This window comes from Trachinotus anak, unplaced genomic scaffold (assembly GCF_046630095.1).
Source record: "Trachinotus anak isolate AG129_WGS33_773 ecotype Australia unplaced genomic scaffold, CSIRO_AGI_Tana_v1 ptg000001l, whole genome shotgun sequence".
NCBI lineage: Eukaryota > Metazoa > Chordata > Actinopteri > Carangiformes > Carangidae > Trachinotus > Trachinotus anak.
In genome coordinates, this window is record NW_027273852.1 from 18,497,718 (window position 1) to 18,518,566 (window position 20,849).

Here is a 20,849-nt window from a genome sequence, read left to right on the forward strand (position 1 = left end):
CTCTGTGATGGGCTTCAGTGGAACAGGTCCCCATTCATCAAACATTCATAGTAAGTGAGTCAATCTTTAACCGCTTAAGACATTTTTCATGATAATGCAGTATTCATCAGCAGCCTCTTAGCGCGGGGTGGCTCTGGTAAAGGCGGCTTCTGAGAACGCTGATTATGAAAGATTTGTAATAACAAGCATGGGAAACTTAATGTCAGAGGAGGGGGGACATGATCATTAGTTCTGGAAGAGCGGGCAGAGAAAAGTAGCTCTGTCCTGCCACCTGGTGGTTCAGGGAGGGATCATCAAGTTCAATGAACTGTAAAAGTGTTAAAATATGCAGCCACTGAGGGTAAGATTACAGTTCTCTAGTGTTTGCTGCTAATCACTATAAATTAGTTAAGTTGAATTGCTAGCAGTGACGTGGGAGAAACTTTTACAGTTTCGATTTGATTTAAAATCTCTCCACAGTTCATTTTCACACACATTCATGAAAAATGTGAAATATTTGGCAGTTTTTTTTCCTCATTTTATATATATATATATATATATGCAATCACTTAATAACTGCACATGGAAACAGGGTTATAATGGCTTTAGGACAAAAGTCATATTTATATTATTAATTGGCTTCAATGTAAAAAACACATTAAAACAGCCACATGATTTAATTAAAAATCCTTCTAACCCTTGTTTTCCATGTGTTGCTGAATTTTTGGTTTTCTCTCAGACACCAGGACTCACTTGTTCAGACACAGACAGAGTAAAGAAAGCGAGCAAAATATTTTTATGTATTTTGTCCTTATGTTTTGCCTTGCACACGCAAAATAATGCTTAAAATAAATAATATTATATGTGTGACTTTGTTTATTTCAAAATTGCAAAAAAAAAAATCCCTGCTAGTTTGGTTCTATGAAGGAATGAAGCAGAATTTCAAAACTAACTAAATGCATGAGTTTATTTCATCATACAGGCATAAAAATCCATTAAAAACTGGTGAAACAAGACTGCAACATACAGATGAATGTACAGTCAGTGTGAAATGGAAATATTACCAAATGTTAACAGCAGCAGCAACATACTCACAGTGTCATTGTGAAGATCTTGGACCACAAATGAAGGAGGTTAGACTTCATGTTAAGGATTTGTATAAGTCTGTTTCACAATCAGCAAAACAAAAAAATCACACATGTATTTGAACTCACACTCCAGATAAGGCACATTCAGAATACAGAAAATACACAAAGGCATTGAGAGTTTCCTGAGTTTTACATTTGTGGTTATAAGTCAGTGGTCGTGTCACGGCCTCTGGAGAGGAACACCTTTGTAATCTGAGAGGGTTTCTCAGATAAAGCCTTCTTCACCAGGGGGCATGGTGGAGCAGGGTTCACACACACACACATGCACACGCACACGCACACACACACACACACACACACACACACACACACACACACACACACACGCCTGCAGCATAAGGCCTATGTTGAATAATCCTGGGTGAGTTTATAGGCATGGTGTATTCCAGCTCAGTGCTTCTGTCTTTATTCATGTCATATTCTCCAGGAGCTGCTTCTATGCTCCTTCTGATGTTTCTTAACAGTATATGGCACCACAGTACAGGCATCAGCTCTTCAATGGACTATAATTACTGCCTTGTATTTAATATTAATACAGTATTGATTATTTATGTTTTAACTAAATGTGCCTGTAGTTAGTAAAATAAAATCATATTTTATTTGATTATATTGACAATTTTTGGCAGCTAATTATTTATTATTTGGTATTTATTACACATGCACAAAAAGGCACAAAAAGTACCTATAGTTAATACTTCTTAACAGTATAAGTTTTTATTAGTGAATAAGCAGCGATTATTGTTATAAAAAAATCAATTACCTGAAGTGAGGGTAGAGAAATAATAATAATAATGATATTTACTTAGTGTTAGGAAAATACCAATCAACCCAATCCTTGACTGAAGGATGTAAAAAATACACAAGTATTGAATTAAACATTTATAGAACCTGCCATTTTAACTGAGGGAAAGCATTTCATGTTAATATTCTTTAGTATTGTAGTATATCATCATTGACCTGTTATGAATGCTGCAATTTACTTTGCTACGTTTATTTTACTTTGCCTCTTGTATTTGTGATTTCCTACATAACCCACAATGCATTTAAACAACTTCCAGAAATGTTCCTGTAATTTCTGTGTGTAGATGGAGAGCGATCAGGTGTTTACAGTAGTAACAGTCACAGTTTCTTTTTCCCTGAATGCATCATGTCTGTGGCAGCACGGTTCATAACAAATACATTTGTTACGCTTTTTTAAAAATACAACTTAGTGTAATTGTATCATTCTCTCCAGGTTTCTGGTTTAATGAGTTTTACGTGAAGATATAAAACATTGATTTTAGTACCTTTGAACGCGAGTTCAGATTCAAGGTTAAAACAACTGGCTTGAGAGCAGAAGATGGCTGATGAAGGAAAAGTGAAACAATGAAAAAGCAAAACCTTTCTCTCAGCAACAGCTGCTGCAGTGCCCTTCAGCAGTGCTTTCACATGTGATTTAAGTTGTGTTGCTGTCAATGAAGCATTTAATTAATTTCTCCTTTTTCTTATCATAGGCAGGAAGAGCTTTGAGAAACAGGCACTTAACAGAGACTGAGAGCTTTCAGCTGACACTTTGGCATTTACTGTATCAGAACTGAACTAACGGCAGAGACGAACACTTTCAAGTCTTTGATGTCCTGCCTCAGTCACTGTGTCTTTGGAGCTTCACTTTCATGGTCTGACCTTCTCAAATCTGCTCAAGATTCACACCAGCAACTCTGCTCTAACCTTTTAGTTGCCGCCATCCTCTGCTAACTTGCATCATCTTGACAGGTCTCGTCTCGCTGTCACCTCAGAGCTCCACAGTTCGCAGGTGGCCGTGGGGGGAAACTGCGGCCAATACGCTCCGAGGCAAACACTCAGACTGCTCCACGGTGCTGCCACAACAGGACCAGTGGGGCTTCCCAGGGTGCCCCTTATGACCGTGACCGCAGCCCTTAAATCCTCCTACAGTCAGACAAAGTTTAATTAATATTCCAAAACCCAAAGTCCATTATGTGGCACTGCACAAAACCAATCAACATTTTGTTCTCATCAGTGTTGTAGGACATTTCTCTAAAGGTTGGACAGGCAGCAGAGTAACAGTGAGCAGAGTGATTGCCCCTGTAGTTTGATGAAGTCATGATTTCAACGGTGTCTCCATGTTTGTTTGTTTATTTGTCACCAGGATTATGCAAAAAGTACTGAACCGATTTGCACCAAACTTGGAGAAGGGATGGGACATGGGCACAGGAAGAACTCCTTAAATTTAGATGCTGATATGGTTAAAGGGTCAGATCCAGGAATGTCTTTTAACCACTTTCCTTAAAATTGCAAGATTTTTCAACATTTTCTTCAGTTTTCCAGGAAATAAAAATAATAAATTATAATAATAAAAACCACACATATGTATGTCATTCAGATCTATGAGTTTATACAGTGTGGTACAGAATTAGATAATAATCCGGATCTGGTGACAGAAAATGATGGACTCTACTGAGTGCGACTCTAGTTTTTAAAGTATTTATAGAAACTGCCATTTTAACTGAAAGAAAGCATTTCATATGGATATTCTTATACTGTTGTATATCAACACTACTAATAATTAGTGTGTAGAGAGAGTTTAGCTGTCTCTTTTGGTTAAATGGTTCATAAACAATACATTTTTTAAATAAACCTTTCAGTGTAATTATATCATAAACATCTCTGATGTTTGTATCAATAAAATGAACTTCAGTATGACTACACATGGAGAGTAAAGGCAGCATTAGTCGGTCAGATTATTGCATAATGACAAACTGGTTTCTCTCAAAAACAAAAGTCATTACACCCAAAACAAATGCAAAAAAAACACTGGCTCCATCTGTTCTCTCTCCACATCCAACTTAAAAACAAAGTCAACCACTTTTGTTGTTTTTTGTTGTTGTTCATTGTGAAAAACACCTCAGTGAAACCGGATATTTGAAGGACCTCTTGTGTGTACCTGGCATGGTTCCTGGGCAGCCGCAGCGAGCCTCTTTGGCTCCTCCACTGGAGCAGAAGGAGCAGCAGTGAAACGTCCCACTGTGACGCCTGAGCTTCCTCTTCACATTCAGAATGAACGGAGAACCCTGCAGGAGGAGATATGACCGAGTCAGTCAGCCCCTCTGTCTGTCTGTCTGTCTGTCTGCCTGCCTGTCTGTCTGCCTGTCTGTCTGTCTGCCTGCCTGCCTGCCTGTCTGTCTACCTGCCTGCCTGCCTGCCTGTCTGTCTGTCTGTCTACCTGCCTGCCTGTCTGCCTGCCTGCCTGCCTGCCTGTCTGTCTGTCTACCTGCCTGCCTGCCTGCCTGCCTGTCTGTCTGTCTGTCTGTCTGTCTGTCTGTCTGTCTGTCTGCGTCGACAGAAACCAACACTAGTTGACAGAAACAGAAACAGGAAAGTGGCTGGATTCTCATAACTCAGGATGTCAAACAGTCTTTTACTCATCAAGCATCTCAGCAGCAGACACCACTGCTGCTGCAGGCAGCCTGTTTTGTCCATTTTCTCCATGTTGATTTCTGTAGTCAGGATGATGTTAACAGCCCTGAGGTGATACTCTGGGAGATGCTGGCAAGGCCACGGCTCAGCCCAGCTTCAAATTGAACTACTTAACATGCAGATCTGAGCTGTCAAAACAACTCTTTTGAGGAAGACAAAATCAAAAAAAACATTTGGACATAAATTCCCTGCATTCTCACATTTTCTGGAGTTGGTTTTGTACCTTGACATGTTGAGCTTTGACACAGACCCACACTGAGTAAGTTCCTGACTCTTCAGGTGTGTATGAAACACTGTAGGATCCGTTGTCATTGTCAACCACTGTCGTCTCCACTGTGCTGAAGGAACAGATCACAAATTATCTTGTTAATAATATATCAAAAATACAGCTGATGGTCACTTTTGTTAAACCAAAATCAATGTTAAGAATATCATTTTTTTTGCACTGTGATCAAATTTCCTTCTCACATTTCACTGAATGACAGTAATTAACAACAGTCAGCAGATAGAGTTTGCTTCTTGTTTGTATTCAGATCATCAATTTTGATTCTGAGAGCAAGGGATTTGTCCACCAAAATTTAGCCAAATAATTCTTCAGACAACCAAAGATCCAAACATGAATTCTTTCTAACATAATTGGCAGAGGATGATCCATACACCGACCGTGGCTGTTAATCATTTAAAACCACATGTGCAATTTTCATGACATCTTAGTATCCTTTATGTATCTTGCTTTTGCTACATAGCTAACATTAGCATTAACAGCTGCTTACTTTCAGTCTAGAAGAAATGTTGCAGGTTCAGCATCAAACTTCATTCCTTCACTCACCAGGAGCTGTCTCCAGTGACAGTGACCTTGTTTTGCTTTCTACTGAAGTTAGCATGCTAACCAGCTAGCTCCGGCCTGGTTGGAACTGTCCTGGCTGCCCTGAAGAAGTAGCGCTGCAGAGGACGTATTATAACCTGTTGTATTGTCAAGCAATGATGGCTGAAACTCTGCGCAAGAAACAGCTGTTAATGCTAACGCTGGCTATGTAGCAATGGAAAAGCTTACAAATAGCTCTTTTAAACCATCAAATTGTTGGCCCTCCTTTTAGTCACCAGTGCCATAAAATTTTACCAGTACAGTTAGTACACAAGACTTGTCATGATTCAGCTCCGCTCATGGTGTTGATGAGCCATAGGTTCTTTACTGCTGATCACTTTTACTGCAGAAGCTGTGGTGGTCAGTGAGATGTAACCAACAAGTCTGATGTGTACAAGATGACACGGGTTTTGTGGTTATTTAGCAACATCCTGGTGCTGGTTTCATCGAGGTGGCTATAGTCAATCTGGTGTGAGTAACTGTGGTTTGATAAAGCACCTCACTCCAATCACAGATAGTAGAATGAACACACATGCTGCCTTCAGATGGCTGTAGGAGTTAATTCACTAAAAGGCAGCTGTGGATAAGAGCTGCTTATAAGAATCAGTTATTATCAGATATGAATCTTCCTGGAATCTCCATCATTGGAATACAACAGAAAACAATGTTTCATCAAAGTGAAACAGTGAAGCAAAAGCATGAATTAAAGGCGTTTGAGTAATTTTTTGTAGAGTGTACCTCCCCTGACCAAAGTGACAGAAATAGCACAGCACACAGATGTACAGTGCCCTGTTGACCTGCTCCAAGCAGCTGGTCAGCAAACAGTGAAAACCTTGATCAGTCTTGACCCCATCACACTTCAGTCTCTTTCAGATCATTTTTTAAATCCAAAATGCTTTTGTATAGCTCACTGAAGAAAAGAAAGTTCAAACATTGACGCAGCAGCTCAGGCACCGTTACATGCTCACCAGTTTTTCTTCTCCTTGTTGACGACACTGACCAGGACTTGCTCCCCACCTCGTGCCATCTGCTCTCCAGCTGAGTCTCTGCACACCAGGGTGAAGCGGCCCTGCTGGCCCTCCCTGCCCCGCTGTAGACCTGTGTGACCGTGAGGAGTTTAAGTTTAGAGGCCAGACAGATTCGCTGAGCAAGGGGGAAAAAAATGTGCAAAAGCCTGCAACATGTGAATTTGTGATTGTTGAGCATCAAAGGGCAATAACGGCCCTTGATCTGCTGCAGTAAAAACATCCACTGTTCTGTGATGGTTTGCACAAGAGCTTGGACCCTGGCTGCACAGACTTACTCCCAAGAGCATTAGTGAGGTTGGGCACGTTTGTCGGGTGATACGGCCTGGCTGCTGTCAAGTTCTTCTTCACCAAAGAGGAAAAGCATTTCTTTATGGGCCTAAGTTTATGCACGTGAGCTAAGCTGGGCACACAGTCTTATATGCAATATCAGTGTATTTATGATTTACCATAACTGGAACTATGAGATGTATCCCCACAATGAAAAAGAACTCATTTGTGGACAGGGGTGTCTATACACTATATACAATGCTGTTAGATTATAGACTAACACACATGCAGAAAACAGAGAGACACCAACACTTAAAGACTGAGGAACCTCTCATGAGTACAGAAAAACACTGACAGACACATGCACTCGCAGAGAGAGTGTCAGAGAGGTCTCCTGTACACAAACACACAAGCAACCAGTTCTGAGTAACACACGTCAAGTATGTATGCACAAACACAACCAGGACGCCACAAACACAATTAGAACAGAAGGACTCGTCTCTCCCAAGTTTTGCAGCTGATCCTGCACAGACTCCCCATGTTAACAGAGACACTTCATCATTCAGACACACCACAAACTGGACACACTTCAGACATTTGTCTTGTGCCCATAGACTTCAGTCACACACACACACACACACACACAAACACCCTCTCACCCACAAACAACTCCCCACTGACTGCTTACATAAGCCACTTTCCCCCTAAACATATGGTGTCTGCAGCCAGTGTGACTTCAGGCACAGCTGGGCCTCACTGCTGCTGACCAGTTTTCCAGAACCTCACATTATTATTTAGTGTATCACTAACTTCACACGCTCTCTGATACAGATGTTCATCTGCTGCTGTTGTTGTCGTGTTAGAACTTACGTTGTTTGTGTTCACATCAGTGATTAATGTTGCTTTGCATTTTCTTGACAGTCTATTAGCCACTCCATGACTAATGAACCTACACTGTGTTTTCATTTGTCTGTATTCAGGGGTTCCCAGTAACTGCAGGCTGATCTGTTCTGATGCTGTGGGCAGTGTATCAACTTCTACTAGTTCTGCTTCTGCTCATACAATATGTGTATTACTGGAAATATTGCTCACAATGATACTGATGCTACAACCCTCTGCAGCAATTAGTTTATTCATTGAATAATCGATCAACAGAAAAATGACAATTGTTATTGATAGCATTTTATTTTGATCCCAGTCTGTAACACTGGCTCTGGATGTTACTCACACATTTCACCTTCTCCTCTCTCTGCTCCCATCTGGAAGGTGCGACGGGGCCTCAAACACCTGCACTTCCAGGCTCAAAAACCGTTTTTACCCCAGAGCCATCACTGAGCTGAGCTCCACAAACACTGCCCCCATCCCAACACAACACTACACACCATAGGACTTAAGAACTTGAACATTTAAAATGAATTGGGGAACGGGGGAATTGTGCAATAATTGTGAATATGCAATAACATCTGTAGAGTTTGCATTTACACATCTCCTAGATGCAATAGCCCTTTATGTAAGTATCTCATATTTTTTCTTTTTATTATCTTTTACATTTTTTGATCTGCTTTTTGGCTGCTTTGTTGTTGCTTACCTGCATGGACAGGTATGTGTATGGATGGGTTAATGTGTCAGATGTTCTAAGGAGCTGTACAACAGTGTGCAATGACAATAAAGGCACTCTATATTAATGCTAGTCTTCACCTGTGCTACTGTTTGTCAATAGCTCCAATATGTAACTGAAATCCTGCTAAAATAGCATGTTGTTGCTTTTACATTTAAACAAACAAGAGAAATCTGAGCTCCAAATGTGGAACTATTCTTTTAAGAAATAATACTAGCATTACTACAACTATTACGACTGTTACTGCTGGGGGTACATGTAGCAAAGCACTTTTATTCAAGCGCTGGATGAATGTAGGATTTGAACATGGGAATTAAAACCACTGCCACTGCTAATCTGCTGCAACGACAAATACTATCATTAGGACCACTAGTGCTATCACCACTATCACTGCTGCTACTAAGTGTGTCTGTGTTCTCTAAGCCAAGTAGCCAGCAGCTGTCACCATTAGAGAGCCAGCTGCTGTGGACCACATTTCACCTGTGCCGTGCAGCACCGTGGTCCAGATCCACCACCTCAAACCCTCTTATCACAAACAGAGAGTGAGAGAGAGAGAGAGAGAGAGAGAGAGAGACAGGGGATAATGGTACAAAGATGGTTTAACTGACATAGTGATTCTGTGGATTAATACATAAAAAAAGGAGAAGTCAATAGAGGAAGGTGTGGGTAAATGGAAAGTTCACTGTGGGGCGAAATGCTCTGATGCTCTGAAACGCACACAGACCAACACAGACACAAACAAGAGCTTGACACAATACACTGACTGACCTTTATGGCAAACACTGCAACAAAACACAGGCTCTTTGACACTGACGAGACTTGGAATAAAGTTTTTCTACTTCTCAAACAGGTAAACATTGGGGGGGGTCAACAGAGGTCCACATGGCTTGAATGTGACTATATCACTTTTATTTTCATGAGGTTTTGTGAGTGATTTCTTAAGACTACAAATTTAATTATAAATTAATTTGTACATTATTATTTTTTGAATAATCAAGCTATAATTCAGTCTAGAAAATGTCAGAAAATGTCTCACAGTCTCCTGCAGCCTGAGGTTACGGCTGTTTGATGTGTCCAACCAACAGACCAAAACCTACACATATGCAATTTAAAATTTTATAAAACAGAGTAAAACAAATGTTTAGACATTTTCCTTGACAAATGACTCAAAGATTAATCAATTATCAAATGCTACCTCTCTAGAAAGTATTGAAGTATTTCAACACTATATTGTCTGTTTTTATATCTGTAATGCTTTCGCTACATAAGTGAAGGTTATAACAAGATAATATAGACAATTTAGATATGAGACAGACAGAGACAGGAGAACCTGGTACATTCATACGTCTGTATAATTCCTCTTATATTACTGTTTGTCTTTTTGTGAATTAACTGTGTGTAGCAGGAGTGGCAGGACTAAAAATAAGTGCAGGAACATTTATCAGTCACATCTGTCAAAGCTGAGAGAGTCCAAACTACATGTCTTATTTTTAAAATGAAGTTATTCCTGTGGCTTGAAAATGTCCTGTAGCTACTCTCTTTTACTGTGTGTGTGTGTGTGTGTATGTGTGTGTGTGTGTGTGTGTGCATGTGTGTAAACACCCCTCAGTCTGCTGCCTTCAGGCCTGTTGAGTCACCTCCACGTTCTTTCAGTCCCAAAGGAATTTCTGTCTCAGACCCGAAGCACCCAGGAAGAAAACAATGGTCTTAACTGCTCCAGTAGATCCACCTCCTCCCCCCAGCCTTTAACCTGTCTCCTCCACCTCCCCACCCTCCCGCCTGCACCAACTCAAACAGGGTGAGCTCTACAGATAGTGATAGTGTTATTTCAGAGCTAAATGGCGTTCGAAAAAAATATATATCCAGTAAAAGAGTGCCCTGTGTAACTAACTGCTTCCACAGCTTTTAAAAATAAAACACAACCACAGTGATGAGACACACAATAAAACCTGCAATGACCAAGAAAAGAGAGCAGATCAGTAATTTAAAGGATGAGACTGATGATATTCTACATTTTTCTTACTGTTAACAAATCCCATGAAGTCTCTGAATCCAACAATGTGTCAGTCAGTCTGTCAATTCTTTTTGACGTCTCTGTCCTGTCTGTGCTGAGCCCATTTGTTCCCACTGAAAACATAAATCTGTAAAACTGTCTTTATGTGTAAAAAATAGGTAAGAGTAACAGAGTAATTTCTAAAAACAGCTGGGTACTGTAGTTTTTAACAAATGTAAAGAAAGTATTTTCAGCCACAGATTCTACATGTTTGTTGCACTCATGAATAATTACAGCTCCAATATGTTGTATATGGGATTGACTTACAATAGAAGCCATGGTAATCAAACTGTGCCAGTAAGTGCAATCAATATGATGTGTTTTACTAGTTTTTGGATGGAGGTCTGTAGCACTGAGCAATAAGTCAAAACAGGCTTTGGCTACATAGATAATACTTGTTTGTCATTGCCAGTTTCGGTCTTTTTGTAGGAGACCAAAAAACATAAAACAACACCCTATAACCTGCCTTGAAATTAACTGAAACCATTTAAAATTGGCTGATTAGCTGTTACTAATGTAAATGTATTAACCTAATGAAGGTAAAATAGCTTTACTAAAAATTTCTTGAACACATTGTTTAGATTTTAAATTAATTGCTTTTATCCTAAACGTCTCTTACTTACTACTCTTAATAAAACAGATGACTTTACATTCCCACTGGTGGGTTACCTTCCCCTTCAATGGTGCACTTGCTGAGGTCCACTGTCTTAGAGTTGATCACTCCGACCACCGGGTAACCCTCCACCTCCCCAGCTGGCTCCCTAGGCATGAAGCAGATGCTGCTGCCGTCGTCGGGGGCAACAGTCGCCGGGTGGGGGTCGTAGCTGCTCTCCGCCAGACTGGTCAGTCTTCTCAGGGTCACTCCCTTGGCGCTGAGGATCTCAGCGTCCGACCCGCAGCTCAGCAGTCTCTCTGCGAACTCCACACTGCCTCGGACATCCAACAGAGCCTGCTGCAGCTGAGCCCTCTGCAGGTGGAGCTGGTTCCTGTTGCACAAACACACTGTGAATAACATCCCTCCTCAATATCGCACTATCTTCAAAAACCATCAGCGTCTTGATTGAATTAATAATATTCTGAACAACCACATCTCATGTTCTTCACTGTGGGCAGAGTTTGCTCAGTCATCATTGATTCTATCTGCTGATGAAGACCCTGAGATGTGGTTGAAAGCTTCAGGAAATGCTAGTAAGTGGAGAGTGAGTTCAGATCTTCCTGTGAAATGTCAAAGTGAGATAAGCTTTACTGGCTTTACATGAGGAGAGCTTTGTCAGTCAGTGCTTCTGTTGTCAAGTAAATAAATATATCAATAAAACGGGCTTGCAGAAACCAGACAATATGCTACAGTACAGGACAAATGAATGGTAAGACCAACATCAAACAACGTGATATTGTGGTGAGAAGAAATCCAGTGCTCAACTTTCTGGTTTTACATGTACACCTGCACAAGTAGCAGTTTAAGCAGCTTATTTTCTGGGTGGAGGGTATCACATTTGTTAGAGATGACTCTCCGGAGCCAAAATCACCTTTAGCTCTGAGCACAGCACAAGGCTGGAATATGTAAATTGTATGCTTACTTCTTTCTGATTCTATATTGATCCAGCAAAGGAGGGTTTTTTTTCTTTCCTTCCCCCTCAGGGAGGTCAGAGGTCAGGGTAACATAGGCTAGAGTTGGTGTACACTCAGCAAAAGCAGCATCAATAAACTTAAGTCAGTCTCAAATGAGAACTTCTACTCCTTGTTGAGAGTATGAGTAAGACACCTCAAGAAAAACCTTCTTTATTTAGTTTCACTTTTTACCTGATTAATACAAATTAAAAAGTTCTGGTCAGTGCTGACTTGTAAAAATGTTATACTCCACAAAGAATTTGTTTCTGCCCTACCGCACACGATCTGTGTTGCATCATACCTGCGTTGGACACGGAGCTCCTCCAGGCGATGCAGCAGAGACAGACAGTGGGCTTCCACAGCGCTAGCGTAATCCCGCGCAAACGCCCTCACCTCATTGGCTGTCGCCTCCACTCGTGCCTGCAAAGCATCCTGGGATACCTCCACCTGTAGGAGAGTGGAGAGAGAGAAAAAAACTCATCCTCAACGTTGAATCCATAGAAAAATGTTAACATGGTGGTTGGTTACTCTGAAGTTGGGATGAACACTTGCATGGTGTTAATGGAACAATCACTTTCTAGACAGACTCTGTTGCACCTTCTGCAGTGACTCCTCCAGACGCTCCAGGCGAGGTCGCAAGCGTGCACTGACCAGCTCTCGGATGCGGTCTCCATGACGCTCGATAACATCACGCGTAGGACAGCAGCGGTGGTCGCGGTGCAGCGTGGCGGCACACTCCAGGCAGACGGGCAGGTCGCACGGCTGACAGAAGAGCCGGAGCTCCTGGCCGGGATGGAGAAAGCAGAGGACGGGGCGGCAGAGACGACCACGAGACCTCAGCTCCTCCACACCCTGAACGGAGTGAGACGCTGTTCGTTTCTGCCGCCTGCAGACAGCAGAGAGAACAGATACAGGTGCTCACATGTCTGTATTGTCTGAGTAAAGATCCAGTTCAACCCCAGGCCTCATCTGGAGGTGAGACGTTACCTTCTGTCGGCTGGAAGAGAAGAGAAACAACTGAACAGAACAGCTTTAATACAGCTGAAAAATATACACTAGAACTTCACACATACTCTACCTGTGTGACAGCAGAAGATAAAAGATTAGAACAGTGTGACAGTCACAATAGAATAGAATAGAATAGAATAGAATAGAATCTAGTGACAAGCTCAAGCTTTTCCAAACTGAAGATTGAAGCTTTTCTTACCTATGGATTTTGGACTGATGGATGAAATGGTTAATTGCAATTAGCTACCAATTTTATAGACAAATCAGGACACTGATCTGCAGATTTATCAATAATAGATAATCATTAGCTGTAGCCCTGCACTGGCCCCTTACCTATCTGTGAGCAGCATAGTGTATGGTGACTAGAACCATCCTATCAGCTTGATAACAGAATAGTATAAAACAGAAGTGAATAGAGTAGAATAGAATCTCACACCTACAGGTAAGTGTGACAGCATAAAATACAGCAAAAGAGAACCTAACCTTCATGTGAGTTTAACAATAGAAAACAGTAGAGTAGAATAGAACAGGTCCTCTCCCATCTGTGAGTGTGGCAGCAAACAATAAAACAGAACAGAACAAGTTTGGGCATAGAGTAGAGAAGAATAGAGTCTTCCCTATCAACAAGCATGACAGCATACAGTAAACTACAATAGAGTTTAACTATGTGAACTGACTGCAGATTTTGGAATGGAATATAATAAAATAGAATCGAATTTACCTGTTTAAATTCACCTGTCAGATTGAATTTTAGTGCTATTAAGGTTCAAATCAAGTGAACAGGGAGTTTCTACTCTGTCAGGGAGGGTGGGAGAGAGCTGAACAGAACATTCTGGACAAGACTCTACCTGCTGACTTGACAGCAAAATAGAATAGAGTGGAACAGAATATTTAAATACAACAGAACAGAACCTCTGGCATATCCTACATAGAAAGGAGTGGAAGGGAACAGCCCAATAGAACCGGCTCTTAGAATGTGAACTTGAGAATAGAACGGAGTAGACTATGGAATAGAGTTTAACAGAATGTATCTCTTACAACAGAATAGAATCCCACAGCAAGCACCATAAAATAGAACAGAATCCTATCGGTTCAATGGAAGAGAACATCCTCTACCTGTGAGCCTGGCAGCAGAACTCGCACAGGTTGACGGAGCAGACCTCGCAGCGGCTCTCTGCGCCCCCGTCGCCGCACAGGTCGCATCCCAGCGGGCCGTTCGTCACCAGGGTCTCCAGGAATACTTCGTCCAGCGCCAGGTGGTCGGTGCTGAGCCCGGCCGGTCCCGACGGAGGAATGTCCACTTCGGAGTCACAGTCGGGACAGAGCACTGTGACTGTGACCGCGACTGGGTCCGCCTCCGCCGCCCCGCCGCTCCTGCCGTCCTCCGCACCGTCCCGGCGGCTACGCGGGGACACGGAAAACGGCTCCAGCTGGGCTATGCAGTCGGAGCAGAAGGTGTGCAGACACGGGAGGATTTTAGGGTCCCGGTACAAGCGTTTACACGCGTTACACACCGCTCTCGGGTTCACCAAGGCACCGTTTTGTTCGTGCTCCGAGGTGAACGTCGAGCGGTCCGCGTTTTCTGTCTGCTCTGACTCAGACATTGTCTGTTTTTGATAAGTTCTGGTGCCAAGAACAAACCAGTGATTACCACCATGAAACCCACCGAGCCCCACAAACCTGTCAGAACCGGCCAACAGCCTCTCTACAGCCCTCTCTCCCTCTGCACAGTTACCACACACAGGAGACCGTCTACTGAACTCATCTCACTGATTAAAGCCCCTCTTCAAAGTCCGACTTTTCTTCGACAGAAGCAAGCTGCATTCAAGGCCCCGTAGGACATATGACACCTCACTCACTACCGGACCAATAGGAAACCTCAAACAGTCTATCAGGGGTGGTTCAAAGACTTTCAGGACTCTGTAATACCAGCCTGGGACCCTGACTGCCCCCATCTACTGGCAGGACAGAACAGTGTGGTTTCCGGAGCGTCTCTCACAATAATTGTAGTTTTTAGAGTTAGTCTGTAGGAAGAAAGAATCTCACTGGAGGAGTTTCTATTCTATTCTATTCTATTCTATTCTATTCTATTCTATTCTAGTCTAATGCTGCATCCAATGTTTGTTTAAAAAAAAAAACTTGAACTCATGTATTTATTCAATTCTGGATAAATATATAAAATAAGATATAAATATTATAATATAAATATTTAACTTCTTTATGAGATTTTGTTTATTTTGATGCAGTTTACACACAATACAGGCAGTTTTGTGTTAGACAGACAATTAAAAATAAAATCTGAAAAAAAAAAGGATTTAGAAAAGTTTACTGACAAATAATTCACCAACAGTAAAACATGACACATACACCAGAGGAATAACAATGCAATTTAAAAGTTGACTGAGAAAAAGCACCAGAGTTAAATGCTGTTACATAGTAACAACACCCACTGTAATAAATTACTAACCAAATATTCAGAAATTAATTGCACTGCATTTATTTACTTTACTTCTGTCAAATCCTGACAGTGAATGCAGTGCATGCACATACTGTATGCACCCAGGGTGAGATGTACAGGTGAATATTTAATGTATATTTTATATGTGTTTGTGTGTGTAATCAGGTCAGGTAATAGATGCAGAGGACACTCATCATAATGCTCAGATAAGCCGACGCCAGCAGGGATGAAGCTGCACTGTAGGTGAAGTATGTGTTCTCTGACACACCAGAGCCTGAAAAATATGAAAGGAGAATCAAAATCTAAATAAATGCAATCTGCTTCGCTTTGTTTTTCCAATCTTTTATTTTATTCAGTTTTACCCCGTGGCTAGGTTATTTGTTTTTGTTTGGATATTGAACTTACAAATCAATGACAAAAACCTTTGCTTTTATCAGTTTTTTATCAGTAAATATATTTATACTTATTCTTTAGAAATGCCTGCTAAATTTCTGTTCAATTAGAATAGTAAATTAATATTTCACCGATTTAGTGTTGTTCTCCCATGAAGTTGAGGGACTTGTCATAAATAATAAAAAGCAGCAGTAAGGAGATGATATCATCAGGGTTAAGAAAGCTCATTCAGAGCCACAGATTAGACAACTGTTTTCACAGGCAGCACAGAACACTCCTCATGATGAGTGAACTTAAGTTCTTGTGTCGTTGCCTTTAAAGTTTCTCTTGCTTACTCTGTTTTGGGTTTTGCTAGTTCATGACACATCAACAGAAAGATTTTGAATGCTGGGAAACACTTGGCATGAAGTGATCACAAACTCACACCTGTTACAGCTGCCTTGGAGACAGACATCACCAAGTCATTTTCAATCCTGCAGGTGTAGATGCTGCTGATGTTGACTGGCTGCAGTGTGCTGGAAACACTGTAAATCCCTCCAGAGCCTTGTAAGAAGCTTGTGCTTCCCAACAGGACGTCTCCGTCACTGTTCAACCACGTCACATTTGGTTTGGGGAACCACCTGCTCGCCTCAGCGGTCAGGACACCGTTTGAGTAGGTAAATGTGGGAGCTGAGAAGGCTGAGACAATAAAAGTGATGAGAACAAAATCATGAATCCATACATTGTGACATTTTCCAAGACCAACTTAAGTCATTATCACAATGTCTGTGAAAACTTTTTAATCTGTCATCAAACAAGGTTGTTAAGTTGCATAAAATAAAATAAATGAAGTGCATTAATGCCGGTAGAATGCAGCATAAATAATGGGGAGGAACACTTTCCTCATTTGATTTCCGTCTGTAATTTGGTCTGACTCAGCAGGTGAGATTCAATCAAACCCCCCCATTTATCATTTATGAGCAATATAGAGTAAATATGTTTGATAAACACAATTTATTACACACTATAATGCAGTGTAATAAGTGTATTAAATAATTTTTCAACCACAATATCTTTATATCTGCTTAGGACAAGATAATAGTGCATTATAAACCAGTGTTCATATACTGTTTATAAATGCTACCTAGGTATGGTTGAAGTAAAGAGTTAGCAGTGTTTCCAGAGAAATTAATTTTCAGAGCAAACACACAGTGAAACCAGAAAGACGAGTCATCCTACCCGCTGTTCTGAGACGAATGTTGACTTTCCCTCCTCCGTCGGAGGAGCTGATGCTGCAGGTGTACTCTCCCTCATCCCCTCTTCTCACACTCCTTATCAGCAGGGAGGCGTTCCCCGTGACCAAAGCGTCAGGGAAGAGCTGAGTTCTCCCTCTGAACTGCGAGTTCTGGTCCCCAAGATCTGGAGCTCCGTCCTCATAATGGTAAACAAGTCCCTCTAGGTCCTTCTTCGTCCAGGTGACTGACACCTGCCTGACCATGGTTTGTCCACTTTCTGTGTGAAGATGGCAGCTGAGAAGCTCATCCTCGCCCAGGTTGGCGATGGGTGATGTGTTGCTGCTCATCACGTCAGAAGAGGACCCTGCGGGGCCAGGACCAGGACACAGACACACGCTCATCATGGAAAATACACCCAGACTATTAGCTTTGACAGATTTCAATTACCTAGTGAAAATGATTGTTCTTTGATGCAAATCTAATAGTTTATAAATGATTTCACAGGTTTACTCACATACCCACAGAGTTATTGTTGTAACTAACGTTATTCCAGTGTAAGAGAAGGGGGACAAAATCCATACACCTTGTCCTGTGTAAAAATGCTTTAATGTTTTAACCAGGACATGACCAAACAACCATTTTTTTCTGACTGAACTAAACTTAATATTTAAGTTATAAAACTTAAACTAATGTCTTTTTGTTACTGTGGCTCAACAAGGAAACACTGTTGAACTAAAACGACTTAAAATTTGGAAGATGCCCATTTGATTTGACTAACTGAGTGTGCTGAAGCCTCCTTTGTGTTATCCTTCCTAACTTTTACATTGGATTAATATTAGGAAGGGTCTCTTCATGGAATAGTGGTGAACAGTAACACCTGAATGAAACAATGCTAATGTGTCAACAATACACACAGGATCTTGTGGATCTTTTGTTTGTCAGTTCACCTGGTTACCTTTACACTGTCCATTAAGTGTTTCCGCATTTGACAGAAGTGCTTGTAGTTTTGGAGATACGGCCATTTCTATATCCTACAAACAGACATTTTGTTCATATTGACAATCTCTGAGGAATACCATGTAGAACCTAGCCAAGGTCTGCACAATGTAAATATTGTTATTGTTATTATTATTATTATTATTATTATTATTATTATTAAAAAGAACCCCAACACTGCTCCTTTTAAAGATGTCACAAGCTAAGAACAGTTGAGAATCTCTGAGAGCCAAACCTTAAAGTTTTTAACAACACATTATATGTTATAACCTGAAATGTGAGAGAAAAGTAACCAGTAACTATAGCTGTCAAATAAAGTGGAGTAAAAAGTGCATTATTATTATTATTATTATTATTATTATTATTATTATTATTATTATTATTATTACTTCCTAATTTTCTGGAGATATCAACATATAAAATCATAAACATGTATCCCGTGAGTGTATCCTGATGAATAATAGACTTTGTTAGGGGACAGCGCAGCAGTAGTTGAACTGTGTCCTCTGGGCGTTTTCTAGCTGTTACCATTGTTACTTTAAATTATGAAAAGCTACATATTGTAGTTGAGCCTCCTAGAGGATCACATACAATACATCCAGAAATTCTGACTGACAAATGTCTACACTCCATGACCTCCACACTGCTTGTTCATTTCTAATTCTCCTTTTTTATCCTGTAGACTTTATTTACAATCCTAACCCTCACATGACCACGGACGGCCTTTTGCACTTTTGCCCTCATCATCAACCCCTCTTGACTAAGATCATCTGCAGGTACTTTTTCATCTTCCTTGCACAAAACTCCCATGGATATCTTTACAAACACCATTCAACTCCACACAGAACATCACACATACACACGCTTTAAAACACTTTGAGGTGTCTTGCCATCCAGTTTTAACTGCTCTTTAGTTTAGACAAACACAGTATGTGGTGAACACACCCACATGTGCCCTCAGGCCTGACAGGGCTCATCACTAATGGTAACAGGGTTTTCACGAGGATCTTACCTGAGAACGTCAAGGCCAGGATGAGGATGATGAGGGCCGAGAATATGATGATGAGGGTAACCATGCTACACACAAAGAAGAAACACCAATACAGTAAAGTGGAAGGAAACATTTTCAGCCAGAATCAACATTATGGATCAGTTTTACAGCTTCTCCTGCTGCTGCAGAAATCCATACACATCCAGTGGTGGAAGAAGTACACACATCAATGAAGTGAGAGTGAAAGTATACAATTTAAAAATGCTTCTTTAGCAGTGGAAGTTTTGCATTAAAAATATTATGTAAGTACAGTCACTGTGACTGATATATCTTATATTATGTTACTATTACATCAGTGCTAGTGTTCAGGTGGTATGACTTCCAACTACTTTATATACACTGGACTTGTACTGGACTTTTCTCTAATCCCCATCTTTTTTGTTGATGATTTTGCCTCTTTGGGCCTTGACCTATTATTTAAATGAAACGATCTGAGAGGTTTTGAAAGGGAAATGTCCCTTTGGTGAAACGACTAACAATCGACATCTGAACCATTAAAAAGAGCCCCAACACTGCTTCTTTTTAAAGAAAAAACTGTTGAGAATCTCTGAGAGCCAAACCTTAAACATTTTAACAATGCATTATATGTAATAACCTGAAATGTGAGAGAAAAGTAACCAGTAACTATAGCTGTCAAATAAAGTGGAGTAAAAAGTGCATTATTTTCCTCTAAATATGGAGTACAGTAAAGTAGCATTGGATGGAAATACTCAAGAAAACCAGAAGCAACTCAAAATTGCACTCATGAACCTAGTTACTTTCCACCACTACAGACACCTACATGTTTTCTAATGTAACCACAGCCAGTGGAGGACATATGCAAACCTCATGGCCACACCTGTAGAAGATGATCTGCCCGAGGGTCGCCATGGCCGCTGACAAAACCTGCTGAGTAAAGAATAAACACTTCGATCTGGCACTTAAGTCAAAGGTCCAGTCATGCCATTCGTCTGTAACATCCACCGTTCCTCCAAATATAACAGACTCCTTCTGCTTCCACAGAATGACGGTCTCCTCTTTTGCCTGTTTGGCCTCCTACAGCACTTGAAACACAACACCATGAGTAAATATTACCTTTAAGGCGTGGGCTTCATACTTGATGATATACTGTCACAGTAACTCTTTTCTTATCAATGTAATAGGTGTGTGTTGTTAATTTACACAAGAAAGGGGCTCTGCTTGATTCCCTGAATGAAGTGTGGTATATTAAATACTGAAAAAATTGCAACCTTTACTGTGGATTTGGTCATTTATGTGATTATAGATGATAGTATTGGCTGCTGCTGGCTCACATGTTGTGAAGATAATCAGTACACGTTAAGGCAAAAGAACACTTTACTCAAGGTGGAGTAAATTTCAATTTTAATTTACACGACTAAATAAGAGATGTAAAACAAAATAAACAACAAAAAATAATAGAAGTCATGTCTCATGCCAGGTTTCGCTGTATATTCTAAGAACAACATTAACTCTAAACATATTGTGTTTGGAGCAGTGCAGGAAGAACTTGGATCCTTTACTTAACCAACTGATGAAAAACTAAATAACAGCCCCTAATTTTTTTCTGTTGGAAACATGAAATTTGCTGCTGAAACTGTCAAGACATTTGGCCACAAAATCCAAATGTTTACTTTAACATATTCATCATGCTTTAATTGGTAGACAAAAATGTGGAAATCAGAAAAATAT

General features: G+C 40.7%; 2 protein-coding genes across 2 annotated transcripts; both read right to left on the minus strand.

The window, feature by feature from the left end:
• Nucleotides 1-928: 928 nt before the first annotated feature.
• trim45 (tripartite motif containing 45) lies at nucleotides 929-15,036 on the minus strand. The gene is made up of 8 exons (XM_071482049.1): nucleotides 14,165-15,036; nucleotides 12,638-12,926; nucleotides 12,342-12,487; nucleotides 11,102-11,418; nucleotides 6,435-6,564; nucleotides 4,825-4,939; nucleotides 4,069-4,195; nucleotides 929-3,053 (listed from the first exon to the last, which is right to left on the minus strand). Exons 1-8 carry the CDS (start codon nucleotides 14,650-14,652, stop codon nucleotides 2,899-2,901), a joined length of 1,767 nt encoding a protein of 588 aa, XP_071338150.1. The 5' UTR covers nucleotides 14,653-15,036; the 3' UTR covers nucleotides 929-2,898.
• Nucleotides 15,037-15,262: 226 nt separating this feature from the next.
• On the minus strand, nucleotides 15,263-20,177 carry vtcn1 (V-set domain containing T cell activation inhibitor 1). The gene is made up of 5 exons (XM_071499458.1): nucleotides 19,999-20,177; nucleotides 19,122-19,186; nucleotides 17,118-17,477; nucleotides 16,326-16,577; nucleotides 15,263-15,780 (listed from the first exon to the last, which is right to left on the minus strand). The coding sequence occupies exons 1-5, from the start codon at nucleotides 20,028-20,030 to the stop codon at nucleotides 15,668-15,670; spliced, it is 822 nt and encodes a 273-aa protein (XP_071355559.1). The 5' UTR covers nucleotides 20,031-20,177; the 3' UTR covers nucleotides 15,263-15,667.
• Nucleotides 20,178-20,849: the final 672 nt, after the last annotated feature.

Excerpts from the sequence above, each read along its gene's own strand:
- trim45 (XM_071482049.1), bottom strand. The coding sequence starts at position 14,652 with ATGTCTGAGTCAGAGCAGACAGAAAACGCGGACCGCTCGACGTTCACC. Across the intron at positions 12,488-12,637 it reads TGGAGGAGTCACTGCAGAAG|GTGGAGGTATCCCAGGATGC; the intron begins GTGCAACAGAGT and ends ACTCTCCTACAG. Across the intron at positions 4,940-6,434 it reads AACAAGGAGAAGAAAAACTG|CACAGTGGAGACGACAGTGG; the intron begins GTGAGCATGTAA and ends CTGTTCCTTCAG.
- vtcn1 (XM_071499458.1), bottom strand. The coding sequence starts at position 20,030 with ATGGCGACCCTCGGGCAGATCATCTTCTACAG. Across the intron at positions 19,187-19,998 it reads GGGCAGATCATCTTCTACAG|CATGGTTACCCTCATCATCA; the intron begins GTGTGGCCATGA and ends CTTTGTGTGTAG. Across the intron at positions 15,781-16,325 it reads CTCCAAGGCAGCTGTAACAG|GCTCTGGTGTGTCAGAGAAC; the intron begins GTGTGAGTTTGT and ends CATATTTTTCAG.